At 32.1% G+C, this 18,613-nt stretch overlaps 1 protein-coding gene across 2 annotated transcripts; it reads right to left on the reverse strand.

Moving 5' to 3' along the window:
- Positions 1-13,792: 13,792 nt before the first annotated feature.
- LOC107903709 (uncharacterized) lies at positions 13,793-18,323 on the reverse strand. 2 transcript variants are annotated; one of them, XM_016829855.2, is made up of 6 exons: positions 17,610-18,323; positions 16,024-16,157; positions 15,760-15,924; positions 15,283-15,405; positions 14,836-14,979; positions 13,793-14,482 (listed from the first exon to the last, which is right to left on the reverse strand). In XM_016829855.2, exons 2-6 carry the CDS (start codon positions 16,138-16,140, stop codon positions 14,012-14,014), a joined length of 1,020 nt encoding a protein of 339 aa, XP_016685344.1. In that variant the 5' UTR covers positions 16,141-16,157; positions 17,610-18,323; the 3' UTR covers positions 13,793-14,011. The 2 variants fall into 2 exon arrangements, with proteins under 2 accessions (XP_016685344.1, XP_016685345.1); XM_016829856.2 differs by having other exon boundaries at positions 16,024-16,148; positions 17,610-17,985.
- Positions 18,324-18,613: the final 290 nt, after the last annotated feature.

Here is an 18,613-nt window from a genome sequence, read left to right on the forward strand (position 1 = left end):
AAGAAAGACCCCCAAACCGATTACCCTTCTAACTAAAGAGCAAATTCGGCACAAAACCCCTTCCCCAGTCGATTTTCCAAGTTGGAATACCCCCCAAACGGCACACTCTCCTCCTCTCCCACAAACTCCTTGATTTTCTCCATCAAATCCTCCCAACCCCCTCTATGACCAGTTCAAACTCCCTTAAGCAGTAATCTAATCCAACTCCACCACCTACCCAGCTCAAATAGCAAAATAAATACTCTACTGCCCAACATAGGACTTGAACCTCAGACCTCACAATTACTCAACACACCACCTTGCCACTAGACCACAAGCTCTTGCTGTGTCGTAAAATAAACACTATTATTTTTAAAGCTTATATACTAGCGTCCAGGTTCATTTAAGAGAAAAATTAAAAACTCTGCAAAAGCCAAAACTTGAACCTAGGCTTCTCAAACACTCCTATACACACCCAAATCACTTAGCCATTAAAGCAAACAAGCAATTTGTATCATAACATGCAGACATTAAAAACTTATATTTTGGGGCATTACAGCTTCCAAATTCGTACACCCGAATGAGGAAGATGGAACTCAATTTATATTTCTCTTTTTAAATTTTATGAGAAAAAAGATCAACATAAGTTTAAAGGTAGCTGGAAAATTTGGTCGAAAAAACTAAACTAGGATAAATGCCTAGGAAATTTTGGATGGGTCACAGACGGTCCCGCTTAAAACCCAAACTCCTAGACAAAACTTTCTTTAATGTAATTTTAGGTAAAATAACAAAACTTTTAGAGAAAGAAGAACGAGGGAGACGAGAAGAATGATAGAAGATATGTTTTTTGTTGTGCGAAATATGAGGAAGACAACCTCATATTTATACTGTTAGTTGAAAGGCAAAATAGTAAAACTGCAGGGGCAAAAAGTTAAAACTGGCATATATAGTTTTCTAAAAAAGTAAAAAAAAGATATTTTCTGTTGACCAGATTTTTCTTTACTTTCTGAAAAATAATACAGGACTTTTATCCAAAAATAAACATGTGCGGTATGTGTCGTAGACACGTCTTAACACCGACATGCACCGAGCTAGACGGCGACGGCGGTGTGAGTGTGTTAGGCCTTTAGCCTAATTACTCAATGAGGGTAAGGAGTAAGTCTATTTTAAACCCTTTCATTATCCTATACACAATCAATGTGAGATTTATTTGCATTACCCACATTCCCCCACTAATGCAAAGAAATAAAGATATTTGAAAAATAGGGAAAAATGCAGAAGTGGAATTAGTCGCTTAAGTACTAGTATCTGTTAGATTGACACTAATACATAGTGAAATGATAAATTCTTATCTTAAGAAGTGAACGAATTTGGAACTTGTTAAAATAAGAGTAAACTCATAACACACGACTAATCTCAAGTCCAATTGAGTTCCACGATAGATCAACAATTTTGTCGTTATACCTTGGGATGTTGGTAAGTGCTCTAGAAAAATGACCTAATGTCTTTCACAGAAGGTGGCTAATCCTTCACAGTTACATAGGTGATTCCATCAAGTCTACCTTAGTATAGCCCACCTAGACCATGGCTATGAAATCATTAAGAGCATTTATTAAGCTTAACTTCTCAGTTTAAAAATTCGGTGAATGTATCAAGTCTACCTCACTAGGACCACCCAAAGCCTGATATATGAATTCATTAAGAACATTTAGTGGCTCATCCTATAAATTTGGTAAGTTCATCAAGTTTGTCTCAATAGGAACCCCCGAAATCTGGGTTATGAACTCATTAAAAACATCTAGAAGTTCATCCTATGAATTTGGTGAATTTATCAAGTCTATCTTAATAAGACCATCCAAACTCTGGGCTATGAACTCATTAAGAGCACAGAGCTCATCCTTATACATCATAAGGATAAGTAAATATGTATATTATGAGTCTATCCATGGTTTCGTTTGACCACATTGAACTTAGAAAACTAAGTTGGGTATCCACCGTGAACTCCTCAACTAATGGGCTTAAGACCTATCCCCCTTGATGAATCAAGAACCATTTTCCTACATAACCCTTTAGCTCGTGGATCAACTAGGTTACTCTCAGATCTTACGTACTCCAAGGTGATTACTCCATTCTTTATTAAATGTCTCACACATTCATGTCTTATTCATATATGCCTTTGCTTGCCATTGTAAGCCTGATTTTGAGCAACACAAATGGTGACTTGTGAGTCACATAATAAAGACACAGGAGGTGCAGGTTTCCCCCATAAAGGAATCTTTGTAACTAGATTCCTAAGCCACTTGACCTCTTTCCCGACTAAATCAAGAGCTATAAACTCTAATTTCATGGTGGAGTGAGCAACACATGTCTTTTTCGTAGACTTTCAAGAAATGGCTGATCCACCCAAAGTAAACACATAACCACTGGTAAAGTTGACCTCATAATTATCAAATAGCCATTTTGCATTACAGTATCCCTCTAGGACTACAGGGTATCCAATAAATTGCAATCCCCAAGTCGTCGTACCTTTGAGGTACTCAAGCAAACGCTTAAGAGCATTCTAATGTTCACCACTTAAGTTATGGGTATATCTACTCAGTCTACTAATAGCATAGGCAATATCTAGACGAGTATGATTCATTAAAAACATAAGACTCCCAATAATTTTAGCATACTCAAGTTGCAATACACTCTTCCCTTTATTCTTCTTCATTGTATGCTAGGGTCATAGGGAGTTTTCATAGGGATTATATCAAAATTTTAAATTTCTTCAACACTTTCTCAATATAATGAGATTGGTTAAGGAAAATCCCTTATCTAATTTAGTACCCTTAATCCCTAGTATTACATCTACCTCTCCCAAGTCAGTCATTTCGAATTTGGTTGATAAGAAATTTTTTGTTTCCTTAATGGCTTCTGTGTGTGTACTAAAAATCAATAAGCCATCCACATATAGACTTATGATAACACAATATAAACCAAATAGTTTTTAATACACACATGCATCAACATCATTAACAACACAGCCATAACTAAGGATAGTCTTGTGAAATTTCTCATACCATTGTTTTGGAGCTTGTTGAGACCATACAGAGACTTCTTGAGTTTTCATACTTTGACTTCCTACCCAGGTTCCACAAAGCCTAAAGGTTTCTCCATATAGATTTCCTAATATAAATCACCATTAAAGAAAGCAGTCTTCACATCCATCTGATGCACAAGTACGTTGTGAACAGAAGCTAAAGCAAACAAAACACGAATGGTTGAGATCTTAGTATGTATCGAAAAAATCAACTCCAAATTTTTGAAATAGTCTTACCTTATACCTTTATATTGATTGTCTAGGCTAAATTTATTTCTAGAAACCCATTTATTAGCAATAGGTTTACAACCTTTAGGCAAGTCCAGTAACTCGCAAGTATGAATAGACATAATAGGTTGTAGCTCATCGTTAAGAGCATCTCTCCAAAAACTAGCATCAATTGATTTTACAGCTTCATCATTTGTTTTTGGATCCTCATCTATTAAGAAAGTATGAGAAACAGAATCACTTATTGAGTCTAAATCAACAATTTCGGTTATAAAAGAAGTAAGGAAGCCAGGACCAAAACTAGTTGCAGCTTTTTGTCTTTTACTCCTCCTAGGTTAATCATCATATTGAGCATCTTTAGCATGTTTACTAGAAGAGGAAAAAGCATGTTCATCTAATTATATGTCATGCATTATAACATATTTCTTTAAAGGAAATCTTTTTCAAAGAAAACAACTTTTCTAGATTTACAAATGGAATGATCATGCAAGGACATAAATCTATATGACACATTGTTTAAAGCATAACCAATAAAAATTGTATCAAATTTTTTAGACCCGATGGTGTTCTTTTTAAAAGCAGGGGTAGACCTACTTTAGCTAAGCACCCCCTACTTTCAAGTATTGCAGATTAAGGGCATAACCTTTTCATAATTCATATGAGGTGAAGTCTAATTTTTTATGAGGCACCCTATTAAGAATGTGTTTTGCAAAAAGTATGGCTCCCCCTACATATTGTCAAACAAGCTAGTGCTTAGAAGTAAGGCATTTGTCATTTCTTTTAAATTTATATTCTTTGTTTCAGCTATGTCATTTTGTTGTGAAGTATAAAGGGCAGTGGTCTCATGCATTATGCCATGTTTCTCACATACTTCTTTTAGTAAATTAGTGCTATATTTATATCTTCTTTCAGATCTGACTCATTTTATTCTCCTATCAAGTTAATTTTATACTTTTGTTTTATAAAGAAGAAAGGGTTTATCAGCTTCATCTTTTGACCATAAGAGACTCAATAGTGTAAGCAGAAGTAGAAACATTAGACACAATATCAATCACAAACAACCTTCCACTTAGAAAACCTTTTCCTGTATAGTTTCCATTATGAGAAAGTACAAGTTTTTCATATTCAAATACTAGTTTAATATCTGTCTTATTCAGAAGTCCACAACTAATCAAGTTTCCACGTAAAACAGGAACATGCAACACATTATTTAAAGCAATTATTTTGCCAGAAGTAAACTTAAGTAAAATCTTTCCTTTACCGAGTACTTCTGGATTGCTTGAATTACCCATATAGACTTGTTCACCTTCGACTACATTCTCAAATTTGGTGAACATCTCTCTGTTGGCGCATAAATGTTTAGAAGCACATGTGTCTACTATCCACTCAATGTCATTTTCTACCAGGTTGATCTTGGAGACCACAGCGGCGATCATCTCATATAGATCTTCAATTAGGTGCACTAGTGGTTTGAGTTTGGATAGATCAGAGATGTAGTTGTTAATGATGAGAGACATTGTTTCTATAGTAGTAAGTATCGCTTCCAAATTGTTAGAAATTACTACTGCAAAACAAAGACGTTAGCGCAAGTACAAATAATAAAGGAAAAATAATTAAATACTATGCCGTGGAGAACCCCTACCTTAGAAGCGATTTTTCCCTGATCAGTGTAATCGAAAATGGACATCGCCTCCAAGGTTAACACAATGTTTCCAAATTTGTACACTCGAATAAAGAAGATGGAACTTAATTGATATTACTCTTTTTTTAAATTTACGAGAAATAAGATCAACATAAGTTTAAAGGTGGTCGAAAAATTTGTCTGGAAAAACCACACAAGGATCAATTCTCAGGAAAGTTTGGAGGGGTCATAGACGGTCCTACTTAAAACCCAAACCCCTAGACAAAACTTTTTCTAATGTAATTTTTAGTAAAATAACAAAGCTCTTAGAGAAAAAAGAATAAGGAGACGAGAAGAATGTTAGAAGTTATGTTTTTTGTTGTGTGAAATATGAGGAAGATAGCCTCCTATTTGTAGTTAATCCAAACTCATTTTAAACCCGATCATATTAATTTTTAAATAAATTTTAAAAATATATTTATGTTGTTTTTAATTTAATATTTAATAATTATATATATCTATTTATTGCAATTTTACATATGATCATTTTAATATTTTTTAATGTTTACATTATAATAATATTATAGATTTAAATTTTATGAGTTATAAATTACATAATATATAAAAATACAATAATATAAAACATTACAAACTAAAATATGGATCGAACCAAGCTTGGACCTTGAATATTTAAGTCAAATTTCGACCCATACTTTAAATGGACCCATAGTTTTTACTTATGCTTATTTTTGAACATAATATTATTGTCCAAACTCTCTCAAGGAGTCTTTAAGCTCGGACGAGTTGCTTAGCCCATTAATAGGTTTATCCATAAGTGGTTTAAAACTGACAGCATGTTTGGTTGGGTGTATTGGCATAGCCAATACACCCCTAATCGGTGGGCCCCACTTAAGCCCCCTTTATTCCGTTGTTTGGTTCATGGTAATGCTATTACGGGTGTAATAAATTACTGACCTAATCGGTGAAATCCACCGATTTGTAATACATCCCTTTTGCTCAGTTTAGGTGCTGCATCGTTTACCCTCCCTGTTTTACCCTCCTGATTGGCTTCCCCATTGCATCTCCTCTTCCTTCCTTCTACCTTCTGCCGATTTGCTCAAGTTTCGACCGATTTGCTCCCTCTGTCTCTCAACCTTTTCTTTTCTTTTTCTTTACAATCAGTCACACTCTTTCTTTGATTTTTCTCTCTGTCACTCTTTTGATTGGCCTTTTCAACCAGTCGACCTTTTTCTTTTCTTTTTCTCTCTGTCACTCTTTCGATTGCTCTCAATTGGTGGGTTTCCAGGTTACTGCTACTGAAAGATAAATGTTTCTAACTCTCTTTTGCTCTCAAACTGCTTTAATTTTTCTAACTCTCTTTTTCTCTCTGTAATGAGTTTAATTGCCTGCCTTGTTAGTGTCTTTAGCTTTTTTCTACATGTTAGCAGATTCGAATCACTGCCTTGTTAGTGCATTGACTTCTTCATCGATTATTACACTGTTAACCTAATCGGTTTCCCCTTTTCTGATTACAGGTTCTTCTTCATTGCAGTCTGCCCCGATTTGCTCATTACAAGTTAGTTTCCCCGATTGCATGTTTATCTTCAACTGTTGTGCATGTATATGATTGAAATATAGATTTGTTATCTCTGTCTCTGTTATCATTGAATCCCTTACTTATTTTCTTGATCATTTAGCACAGGAAGATACAGTGTTGGGATTATTTATTAATTTCATCGATTTTGGCTTATTCCTGATTAAATCTTGTAAATATGATAAATAGCGATAAAGAAAGAGGCGATTAGACTTTAATGGAATTTTAGCATATATGGCTTTTGGTGTAGGGAGGGGTAGATATGCATGCATTGCATGGATGTTTCTGTGAAGCAGTGGACAAAATGGATCTAATCTTTGATCCCTTAACTTAGATGTCAAAATTTGTTTCCTTCAATTCAAAGTTTTATTTATATTTTATATGTAAAATCCCCACTATTTCTCCACTCCTTTTTCAAATCATATCTATTTAAAGGTGTAAGAAAATTTGGTATAGAAAAGCCTTGCAGTGATGCAAAGGACTGTCATTCCTTTAGAGGCAGTGGTGATAATTGTAAGCTTTGCTGAAATATGCCCAAAATTGCCCAAAATTGAAATATCAAACTGAAATATGCCCAAAATTGACTCAACCTCATAACATGGTAGGCTTTGCTGCAACAAAAGAGTCATAGTTTAGAACAATATTTTCCAATGGAACATGCTAATTCTACAGAATTATGCATAGATACCTGTTGGTAATCATCCTTTATCTGATTCAGTTTAATCCAGCAAATTTTGATAGGTAGAGGGATTACTGATCACATCTACAATTACAGTTAAAATTACATTATATTAAACTAAGCAAAAACACCACTTGTTTTATAAGATTACTAGCATCTCCTTAGAAGATTCATCGAGCACCTGCAACCCCTTTTTCTTGTTCAAGACCATTTTAGTTATATGGTCAACAGTTGGTTATCCTCCCTTGAAATGTATTGCAAACGCTAGTGCCCGACATACATAAAAAATTATTGAATACATCTAATTAAAATAGAACTCGATGTTGCCAATAAAATTAATATAAGACCACATGTATAAATAAGACAAAAGTTCTCTCTTCGGCTCCGTCTTATTGTTTGACTCCACTTGCTTGAAATTTTACATGAAAATTAAGTTTTAACTAATTTTATACAAAACATTATAATTAATACAAAAATGATATGATTCTTGATATATAAATAGTAACAGGTGTTAGTTGAATGATTAACTAATGGTATCCTAAATTTCAATTAAAAATGACTAGAACAACCAATAAGGTTAAGACTTTGTTTAGTATTATTCTTCCATCTCTTAACTTTTACTAATTCTATCATGCACATGTGATGCATTCCTTTTTTATAACAAGGAATTTCCAATGTAGTATCATTTTGCATAAAATAAAAGCTAAATCTTAGCAGTTTTGGCCATTGCCATTTAGATATATATTTTTTGAAGGTCTATATTTATCTATTTGTATTAATAAAACCCATCCATTAAATGGTTGTAACAAATTTTTTCAGGATGTTGAATACTTCTTTCTAAAATGATAAATAATTTATCATGAAAAAAAAAGGGCTTCCTAGTACAATAACAGTGCTTCCTAGTACTCTGCAATACAAAAATACCATAGTTCCAAAAACCTTCAAAATTGCAAAGATTTTAATTGGATTTATATATTTTAATGTAACAGGCCTTATATTGTTTTAAGATGTGTGTGACCATGGTTTTCAAGTCAAAGTCAGCCTGTTTGACTGGGAATATAAGATTGCTTGCTTCATATTTGAAGACTTTATAGGCGATTTCGATTTTGTTGGTTTGTTCTGGAAATTGTTTTGATAGTCTGCTGGAAAATGTTATTGATTTGTATTGATTTGTTAGTGAGTAGAAGATGAAACTGGAAATTGTTGCTTTTGTTTTGATATTGTTCTTGATTTGTTCTGGAAATTGTTTTGATTGTCTGCTGGAAATTGTTCTTGATTTGTTAGTCAGTAGAATATGAAACTGGAACTTGATTTGTTCTTGATTTGTTAGTCAGTAGAATATGAAAATGGATATCAAATGCTGTAAACGAGTTACTTGCAAGACTACCCTGTTTATAATAATTTAATTTTGTTAAATGTCAACCAAGTTGTGATTGAGTGATAATGTATAAAATGAGAATTTTAAAACCGTGCTGTAACAGGCATATAGATTGGGATAAGAGTATGAGTTCAAGAGCATGTGTTTTGAACATAATCCATAATAATACAAAGGAAAAAGTCAGCCATTAAAATAAGCAAGTAATTAATTTCATCAAAGAGCAAGTAGCAAAAGCATTCATATAAGAATTCAGAAAAATTGTAAAAGCATTCGATAAAACTTGTAAAAGCAAGTAATTAATTTCATTAAAATACCTTTCCTTTAATTACTGTAAAAGCATTCAAAAAAGTTGGCTTTTCAGAGTAATATGTTATAATTTTCATTTAAATTGACTTACACTCATAATTACAACCTTACAACCACCTTGTAACCTTACTGCCATTAAAATTACATTCGCTAAAACTTTTCATACTCAAAATTTGATTCTGGAGCAAGCAAAACTGTGTTAATTGAAAACTTCTTTCCAGTTTTTCTTGCTTAACAAAATATTTTTCTCAATCATACCACAAAATTTGTGGCACATAAGAAGAACCAAAATATGCAAAAATGAATAAATAAATAATCAAAAGATGGAAATAAAAAATAAACAAGTTTTGATACCTTAATTAAACTTTGTTAATATAAGGGAAAGCAAGCAGGGATCTAGCTTCCCTTGAATAAAAATAGATTTATTGCAGTATTAAACCTTCTAATTATTTAGTAATACAATTTAATCCTTTTAAGATTTTTTTTTTAATTTGGCCAACCAAAATCTCTTAACTTTGTTGTTGATATGAAGGCTGAACTATGATTTCTTTAAATTTATTTGTTCTCATGCGAAAATAGTAATTCCTTCAATAATTATAAACCTTAATTAAACTAATCAATAATTAAAATAAGGACTTTAATATTTTATGATTAAATCAAATCCTTATTCTTTATTTTATTTGTTTTAAAATTAGAAAAACCTTAATTAAACTAATCATAAATAAATAAACTAATCAATTTTCAAACTTTGAACATGCTTTATTAGTCAGTAGTCAATGTTAAAACTTTGAACATGCTTTAATGAAGTAATCAATATATTTATACGAAATGAAATTTAAATTTAAAATGTAATTAAAGTTGCAACGATATCATTTAATAGGTACTTTTTTGCTTCGTGTGTTCTAAATTTGTAACAATTAATTTTTATTTGATAATGTGTAATTGTAACTTCAATTCTTTGATAGTGTCTTCTAATTTTAATATGTTGCAGTAATGGCTCGTCTGCCTTTAATTGCACAACGAGAGAGGCGTAAAAGAATTGGTATTGCATTGACACTATGGTTGGAAATCTGTAGAATTGCGATTTGGTTCTTATTTAGAATGGGTGCCAGCCTTAGCCTACAGACTTATAGACCAAGGATTAGGTCCTATACCTTAGATTTTTATGCAAAATGGGATTATGTGAAAAGGCTTGTATATGCTAGTGATGAGACTTGTATTGAACAAGTTTGGATTAATAGAACTGCCTTTTTTAAACTATGTGAGATGTTAGAATCGATAGGGGGATTGAAGTCGTCAAGAAACACGCTTGTTGATGAGCAAGTAGCAATGTTTTTACATATCATCTCCCATCACCTGAAAAATCGAGTTATCAAGCATCACTTTAGAAGGTCCAAGGAAACTGTTAGCAGAGCATTTTATAGTGTTTTAAATGCTGTCATACGCTTACAAGATGTGTTATTTAAAAAGCCAGAGCCAATTACAGCCGATTCTTCTGGGACAAGGTGGAAGTGGTTTAAGGTATTAGACTGAGTTTTATATATAGCTTGTACAACATTTAGTTGACTTAGATTTAAATTAGTATTCTAACTCAAGGTTTTATATCATGTGATATAGAATTGCTTAGGTGCTCTTGATGGAACCCACATCAAGATTAGGGTGCCAACAGTTGATAAACCTAGATATCGAACGCGAAAAGGTGACATAACAACAAATATGCTAGGTGTTTGTACACCTGAGATGCAATTTGTTTATGTTCTTCCTGGTTGGGAAGGTTCAGTTGCCGATGGACGGGTTCTTCTAGATGCCATTAGTAGAAGACATGGACTAATTGTTCCTCATGGTAAAGTGGATAGTTAGAGGACTTTGATATTGTTCATTAAGATTAAACTTTTTGTGTTGAATTAATCATTTTAAGTAGCAATTTTATTTTATAGGTTGTTATTATCTAGTTGATGCTGGCTACACAAATTGTGAGGGATTTCTTGCACCTTTTAGAGGACAACGATATCATTTGAACGAGTGGCGTCAGGGTTATCAGCCAAGTTCTTCGCAAGAGTTTTTTAATATGAAACATGCCTCAGCACGTAATGTTATTGAGAGATGCTTCGGGTTATTAAAACTTAGATGGGGAATACTTAGGAGTCCATTGTTCTATCCTGTAAGGGTGCACAATAGAATTATTATTGCATGTTGTTTGCTCCATAATTTTATTCGAACCCATATGAGTATTGATCCCATTGAAGCGGAGGTGGGAGAAGGATTACCTACTAATGTGGTGGATGACGATGAACCGAATATCACAAATATTCATCCATCGGATGCTTGGGCTACTTGGAGGATAGAACTAGCGAACCAAATGTTCGATGAATGGCAAGCATCTAGAAATTAGTTTGTGAAACTTTTGTGAAACTTTTGTATTGATTTTTGTATTATACTAAACTTGTTGAATTATAATCTAATTTCTTGTCATTTTAAATTTTAAATTTTGTGTTATAATTTTAAATTTTAAATTTGAAATTATAGTTTGTGTTATAATTTTAAATTTTTTGTGGTATAGAGCTTTTGATTCATGATATTGAACTTAATTATAATTTTATAAAGTGTTTACCTTTTGATTCATGATATTAAAATAGTAATTAATATAATTTGTTTTTTTTTGTTCTTAAGATAACTATGTCAGGTGTTCCAGAACCAAATGCTTCTTCTCAAGCTTCTCGAGGAACCAAAAGAAAACGGGTTCCAGAAGAAGATGCAGCATGGTTTCCTGCATGGTGGACCTGCACAATGTTGGAACATTTAATGCTGATACCAGGTTCAAAGCCGGTTATTTAAACGAGTTGGAAAGAATGCTACAAAAGGTTTTACCAAATGCAATGTTGAAGGCGAAACCTAATATTGAATCGAGGATTAGGTTACTAAAAAGGGAGTGGTCAATCGTCTATGACATGCTTAATGGCCAAAACAATAGCGGTTTTGGTTGGGACGAGCATAGGCAGCTCGTTGTTGCTGAAGATGCGGTTTGGGACTCCTATTTAAAGGTAAGATTATTTCAAGTCTTTATTATCTTATTTTTACCAAACTTATAACTAATATGATTTCCTCACTTTTTTAGAGTCACAACGAAGCCGCTCAATTCAGACATCGTAGTTTCCCTTACTACGACCAGCTTACTACCATATACGTAAGAGATCGAGCAACTGGAAAAGATGCTCAAACAACTACTGATGTTCTTGAAGAAATAAATGCTGAGGGTGTACATACTACAGGTATGGATGAAGAAAGAAACTCATTCTATGACTGCGAAGCTGACATCTCTTTGGATGACATGGATGTTTCTGCTGCGGAGCCGCAACGAGATAGAGACCAAGGGGGTTCCTCCTCTTCAAACAAGAGGAAGAAGAAATCTGATGCTCGTGATATGTCTTGTTCATTTGATGAGGCTGCCACTTTATTGGCCGAAAACATCAAGGCCGTTGGCGATCAAATCAATAGGAGTATTGCCTTTGAGGTGGTAGTTCAGCAGAAGTCAGAAGAATATCAAAAGATGGAAGAGAAAGCTTCAAATTTATATTCAACCTTATGGGAAATTGAAGGTTTAACCGGCGATCAGCGGTATCGAGCTTTGCTTAAAATTCCACAACATCCAACTCAAATGATCGTTTTCTTTAGTTTACCTTCTGTTGTGCGATTGGAATGGGTCAGAAGATTTCTTTCTGACCCATAAAAAATCAAAGTTCAAACTTTTTGATGTTGTAAAACATACAACATATGGATTATGATGTAGAATTCCATTTTCATCTAACCTTTTCTTAATATAAGTTAATTATGTTTATGTAGAATATCACACTCAAGTTATATTTTGATTTTAGTTAATTCATATAAGAACATTTTATTATTAAGAATTTTATGAAATTATAAATCATTATTAAATTATATGTAATAATAATTATTTTAAATTATAAAAATTCATATAAGAAAATTTATTAGTTATAATTATTTTAAATTTTATTAAATCATATATTTTAATTAAAATATATTTAATATTAATTATTTCAAATTATCTTTTATAGTATATATATTATGATTTGAGTAAATTCATATAAGAATATTAATTATTAAGAATTTTATTAAATCATATATTTTAATTAAAATATATTTAATAATAATTATGTTAAATTATCTTTTATAGTATCATATATTATGATTTGAGTAAATTCATATAAGAATATTAATTATTAAGAATTTTATTAAATCATATATTTTAATTAAAATATATTTAATAATAATTATGTTAAATTATCTTTTATAGTATCATATATTATGATTTGAGTAAATTCATATAAGAATATTAATTATTAAGAATTTTATTAAATTATGTATTTTAATTATAATATATTTAATAATAATTATGTTAAATTATATTTTATAGTATCATATATTATGAGTTGAATAAATTCATATAAGAATATTAATTATTAATAATTTTATTAAATTATATATTTTAATTATAATATATTTAATAATTATTATATTAAATTATATTTTATAGTATCATATATTATGATTTGAGTAAATTCATATAAGAATATTAATTATTAAGAATTTTATTAAATTATATATTTTAATTATAATATATTTAATAATAATTATGTTAAATTATATTTTATAGTATCATATATTATGATTTCAGTAAATTCATATAAGAATATTAATTATTAAGAATTTTATTAAATTGTATATTTTAATTATAATATATTTAATAATATTTATGTTTAAATATAATTAAATTATTTATTATTGATATTAATAATCTTATTAAAATTTAAATAACAATAACAATAATCATTTACCCAAACAAATTTATGCTAAGGGTATTCTAGTTATTTCAGTTTTTTCCATTATGCTATTACACCTCTATTCCATTCAACCAAACACAAGAATACTATTACGCCTCTATTCCATTACATTCAACCAAATAATTGATTTGCTATTACACCTCTATTCCATTACGCCTCTATTCCAATACAGCGAACCAAACGTGCTGTGAGATTAAGTTAAAATGGGAATATGATTACAACATTGTTGAACAAACTTCATATAAAAAATACTCGTGCAACAAAATACAAATGAATTCGAACAAATCAAGCACTCAAGGGTTCCTCCGTCAACAGCTTCCTACGATGCCGCGATAGCTTCCTGTTTCTCCTATGTGACTTCCATCTTTCTTTAATGTCAGAGACCTGCTCGAGTTGGTGATGGTATCCACCTATTTCCTTCGATAACCGAAGCTCCTCTGAAATTTCCGAGTCACGGCCACCCTTGAGTCTGTCGGCCTCGGCAAGTAGATCATTTATCAGCATCTCAGTGGTTTTTGCAGGTATTCCACTTAGATACCATGAAATGGGCGGAGGAGGTGCAATGGCTGGTTGAATTAGTTGGTCTAAGCTCACCTTTGATCCAATCCTTCCTTTACCTCCAGTACACGAACAATACTCCGCCCATGTTTTAGGTTTGAAAGGAAAACAGGTTTTCTCATCGACAAAAAACGGTTCGACTCGCCAGTAACCTTCGAATTTTTTCATGAATCCGGTGCTCATTTGTTTGAACCTCATCTGTTAAACCATGATCATTAGAATTAAGAGTTAACCACTAGTAACCCATGCGCGATCTTTTTGCAAACTTATGCATTGAGTAATCCAACCAAGATAAGTTTTATTTGGACACGGGTCTTTAGTCAGATATAGGTTTTCTGTGTATTTAAGGAATTCTTGAAGAATCATATCTCCATTATCGTGTCACAATATGCATTAGACACTTTGCCTCGGAGACGGGTACTTTCGAGAAACATGAAAAGTCAAAGTAACAAGCTCAAACTACAAACTCGACCCAGCAAAAACAGAAGTCTGGAGAAGGCTCTCTCATGGAATCTATAAAAGCAAATAATCTGGGAAAAACAAATCCATACCGAGTAATCTTCTCTGTTTTGATCCACTAGAACATGAACTGAGATGGTTCCTGACCACCAAAGGAATCTCCACCAAGCTGCTTGTTCCACTTCAACCACCTGTCTTTGACCTTCATCGATTAAAACCTTTCTTGATATCACTTCCTGAAACCAAAGATCAGGTCGAAAAATCTAAAAACCAAAACTTCTGAAACTGCTCGAAACATTGAAGCTATGGGCATGTCATTCCCTCATAAGGATAGTTGCTAATGTTACTCGGACTTGAGTGTGTTTCAAATTCTTTCATGCACTGAAGGTTCTTTTGAGGATCATATCCTCGTACCCACATATGAAAACTTGTCAAACATGGGTGATTTGGGAAAAATAAAGAGTAGAAGCAACATAGGGTAATTGTAACATGATACAAAACTTCTGATTTATTATTGTGGGTGAAACTAGTACACTCACCTTAACGTTTTTAAAAACTCTCCGGTTATCAGGATCAGTGACAATATTATACACAGCATCAGGGGGCAACCCGGCATCAATTGTTGCCTTAAGGTAGCAAAGAGAACCTTTCGCTACACTGACCTGCCGAGCATTAGAATTTTAGTACTTAGCAAACTGATCGATTATCAGGAAAAAATATCCAATGAAGCCCAAGAAAGTAAGTAACAGCAATGTGGTGTAAACATTGGATATATAATTTATCTTTTATGATTAGAAACAAAGGTTTTACTTCAATGTCGCTTTTACGAATGAAATAGTACTACAAAAGTATCATGCTTTGTTACTCAAACTCAGATGTGAGCAGGTTTGTGTATTTGGAGAATCTTTGGAGGATCATATCCCAATACCTATGTCCAGACACCATGTTATGGACAGAGGATGAGACTAGCAGCATTCTTCCTAATGAAACCATAAAATTTCCCAATAACTCCTTACCTCTATTTCTGGAGGTGGATTAACCCATGAAGGATTTTCTCTCCAAGCTTGCAATTGTTTATCTAGATTGATCCGCAATCCGGAAGATGAACCGTTCTTCTTCTCAAGAAAAGAGTTCAACGGTTTTATTCTGTCACCATCTTTGGCTAATCTCTTGAGCTGTAACTGTAAGAAATAAAAAAAAAAGGAATTTTTCAATCAAAGTCTAATAAAGAAAAACTGATCTATCAGTATGGCATCCGTTAAATAAAAGATATGACTAACCTTAAGGCAGTTTTGAAGTTTGCACGGAAGTTGAACTAAAAATGCAGAAAATGCTGGATCAAGAACCTTGGATTTTCCATTCCTGGGAGTATCTAAGCTTATTCTTTTCCCTTCCATATTCTTACCTGTGAAATCTGAACATTAATACAAATGTTAATCCATTACCAATTAAAAGATATGTTCTTTTTTCAAAAAAATAAATGTTCTCCTTCCAAAAATTCTGAAAATTTCAGCGGAACTGCGGATAGCACTTAGTTTTGTTACCCTGCCTCTTCATTTAAAATACCCATATTTGGCACATTTTTGGATATGGGTATGGAAATACAATCCCTCAAGACTTCATAAAAAAAATTTAATGCACCTTTGTCCGAGTAAGAGTAACATAGGCACTTAGGTATCAATTTCTCGAATGCACCTAAGTACAGGATGAAAGATATACATAGAACAAAAGCTTATCTATCAAGGTTAAATGTAAATTTGTCATTCTATGCTATGTTACTCAGACTCAGGTGAGAGTGATGGACAAGTATGTGTCCTAGACACATGATATTCATTTTCTCTACATTGTTCCATTTATTTGGGAGGTCTTTGGAGGATCATATCATCATACTCATCTCCAAAAATATGTCCGACATGGATATCAATATTTCAACAAAAGTTAAAGAGTCGGAGCAAAATAGATCCTATTTACCAAAGATAAGAAAAAACAGACCCTTAGTTAAACTAGCAAATCACACACGCTACACTCTTTAGGATTTTTGTATCTGTAACCTAGGACCTTAGGACATAAACATAAGTAAGAAATCATATTTGGATTCGGTGTTCAGGTTGGATCAAATACAAATATGTTCAATATTTTTCCAAGATTTTCATGTATTTAGAAGATCTTATGAGGCTCTATACACTCTACCACTGTCTAAATATGCGCCAAATTCGGGTGATAAACATGGTTTAGTAAAAAATAAGAGTCATGGCAATATAGCTTTTCATCAGCTGGTTAACTGAAAGTACACCTCTCAAAGAAAGTATAACAAGGAAACCTTGGAAAGACTCCTGCAATCAAATTCAACCAACAATAATCCCCAAATACAAACCCTCGAAACAATTAATCAAATAAAGCTAATCTCCTAAAAAAAAAAGCCACATAAAAGATTTATGCATAAATGAAACTATGACAACTTCTTAGCAGTAAATGGTTCTCAGCAAAATCCAAGATCAACTGGAACCGCAATCCATCAAATAGTATGTTTTGAAACAAGAAATAGAATATTTGAATTCAAATTTCATTTGTTATATAAACTATGAAAATATGAAATTCAAGATCATAATTATCTACACGTATTTCAAATTCACCACTCCAAAAAATCGACAAATTATATTTATTATAAGTTTTTATCATCGAATTTGCACCATTTTAAAATCTGAAATCCAAATTCCCAGGCCAACCTAAAATGTTATGATCAAAAGATAAAGGCGTAGACTAGAAACCCCAGAAACAGAAACGCATGAACATCCGAGCAGAAATCTAACAACACTGGCAATGAAAAATTAATTAAAAAAAAGAGAGAAAAATGGGTTCAACTTACAATGTGAATCTGGCGACAAGAATATTCATTCCAGTTGAGATTCCACGTGAAAAAAAAATCAGTAGTTTAGGCAATAGGAAATTGTGAGTAGAAAACTTTTTGCTTTTGCTTTAGAATTATAGAAGTTAAGCGACAAAACAGTTGAAGCACATGAAACACGCAATTAATTTAAAGGCGGCAACGAGCTTGGTCTTCAGAAAATAAGAAAGTCTTCAACCATTCAACCCCCAGAAACGGAAGATTCCTGTAAAACACGTCTAAATTCTGGACGGTGATCTTAATTTATTAATTTGAGACCTTCCTTTTTAACGGGGTTCCATTTTTATTTGGATAATCTCTACTTCTGTATAAATGTAATAATATCTTGGGGTTTTAGACTTCACCGCGTGTCCACCTTTCCTTTTTCCTTTTCAACAAATATAAATGGGTACATTTGTCCAATTGTAAAAAGTTTTTATTTTATATTTAAACTAAAAAAATTCAATTTAGACATCCAAATTTAGATAGTTGGATCATTTTAATTATTCTTTTCTTTCCCACCATCCTACTCACTCCCTCACCACCCCATTCAAGGGATGAAAATTGTTGCTTTTTTTTTATTTTGTCTCTCAAAAATTAAATTGAAATAAATTTTTGGAAGATTCTTTTAATTTTTATTTTGTGTTTATTTAGAAGAAACAAAGAAGAGAAAAAAAATGGGTAAAGGAAACTAGAGATACAGAGAACAGCAGAGGCATTTTGGATTGTTTAAAATATGGGAGTTCCGGTGGGAGAGGAAGAGAAGGAGAGGGATGGGGATGGGGATTCTTGTTTTATTTAATATTAATATAAAATTTAAATTTATTATTATATTTTTAAAATGATTTTTATGTATTTTTTTAAATTTTTTAGAGTTAAGATTAAATTGATATTATTTGTAAACTTTTAGGGTTATTTTTTAAAATTATGATTAAATTCATATAATATATAAAAATTAAAAATTAAATTTATTATCATTTGTGGTT

This window comes from Gossypium hirsutum, chromosome D05 (assembly GCF_007990345.1).
Source record: "Gossypium hirsutum isolate 1008001.06 chromosome D05, Gossypium_hirsutum_v2.1, whole genome shotgun sequence".
In the NCBI taxonomy this organism is placed as follows: Eukaryota; Viridiplantae; Streptophyta; class Magnoliopsida; order Malvales; family Malvaceae; genus Gossypium; species Gossypium hirsutum.

Excerpts from the sequence above, each read along its gene's own strand:
- LOC107903709 (XM_016829855.2), bottom strand. The coding sequence starts at position 16,140 with ATGGAAGGGAAAAGAATAAGCTTAGATACTCCCAGGAATGGAAAATCC. Across the intron at positions 15,925-16,023 it reads AACTTCAAAACTGCCTTAAG|TTACAGCTCAAGAGATTAGC; the intron begins GTTAGTCATATC and ends TATTTCTTACAG. Across the intron at positions 14,483-14,835 it reads AAAACAGAGAAGATTACTCG|ATGAGGTTCAAACAAATGAG; the intron begins GTATGGATTTGT and ends ATGGTTTAACAG.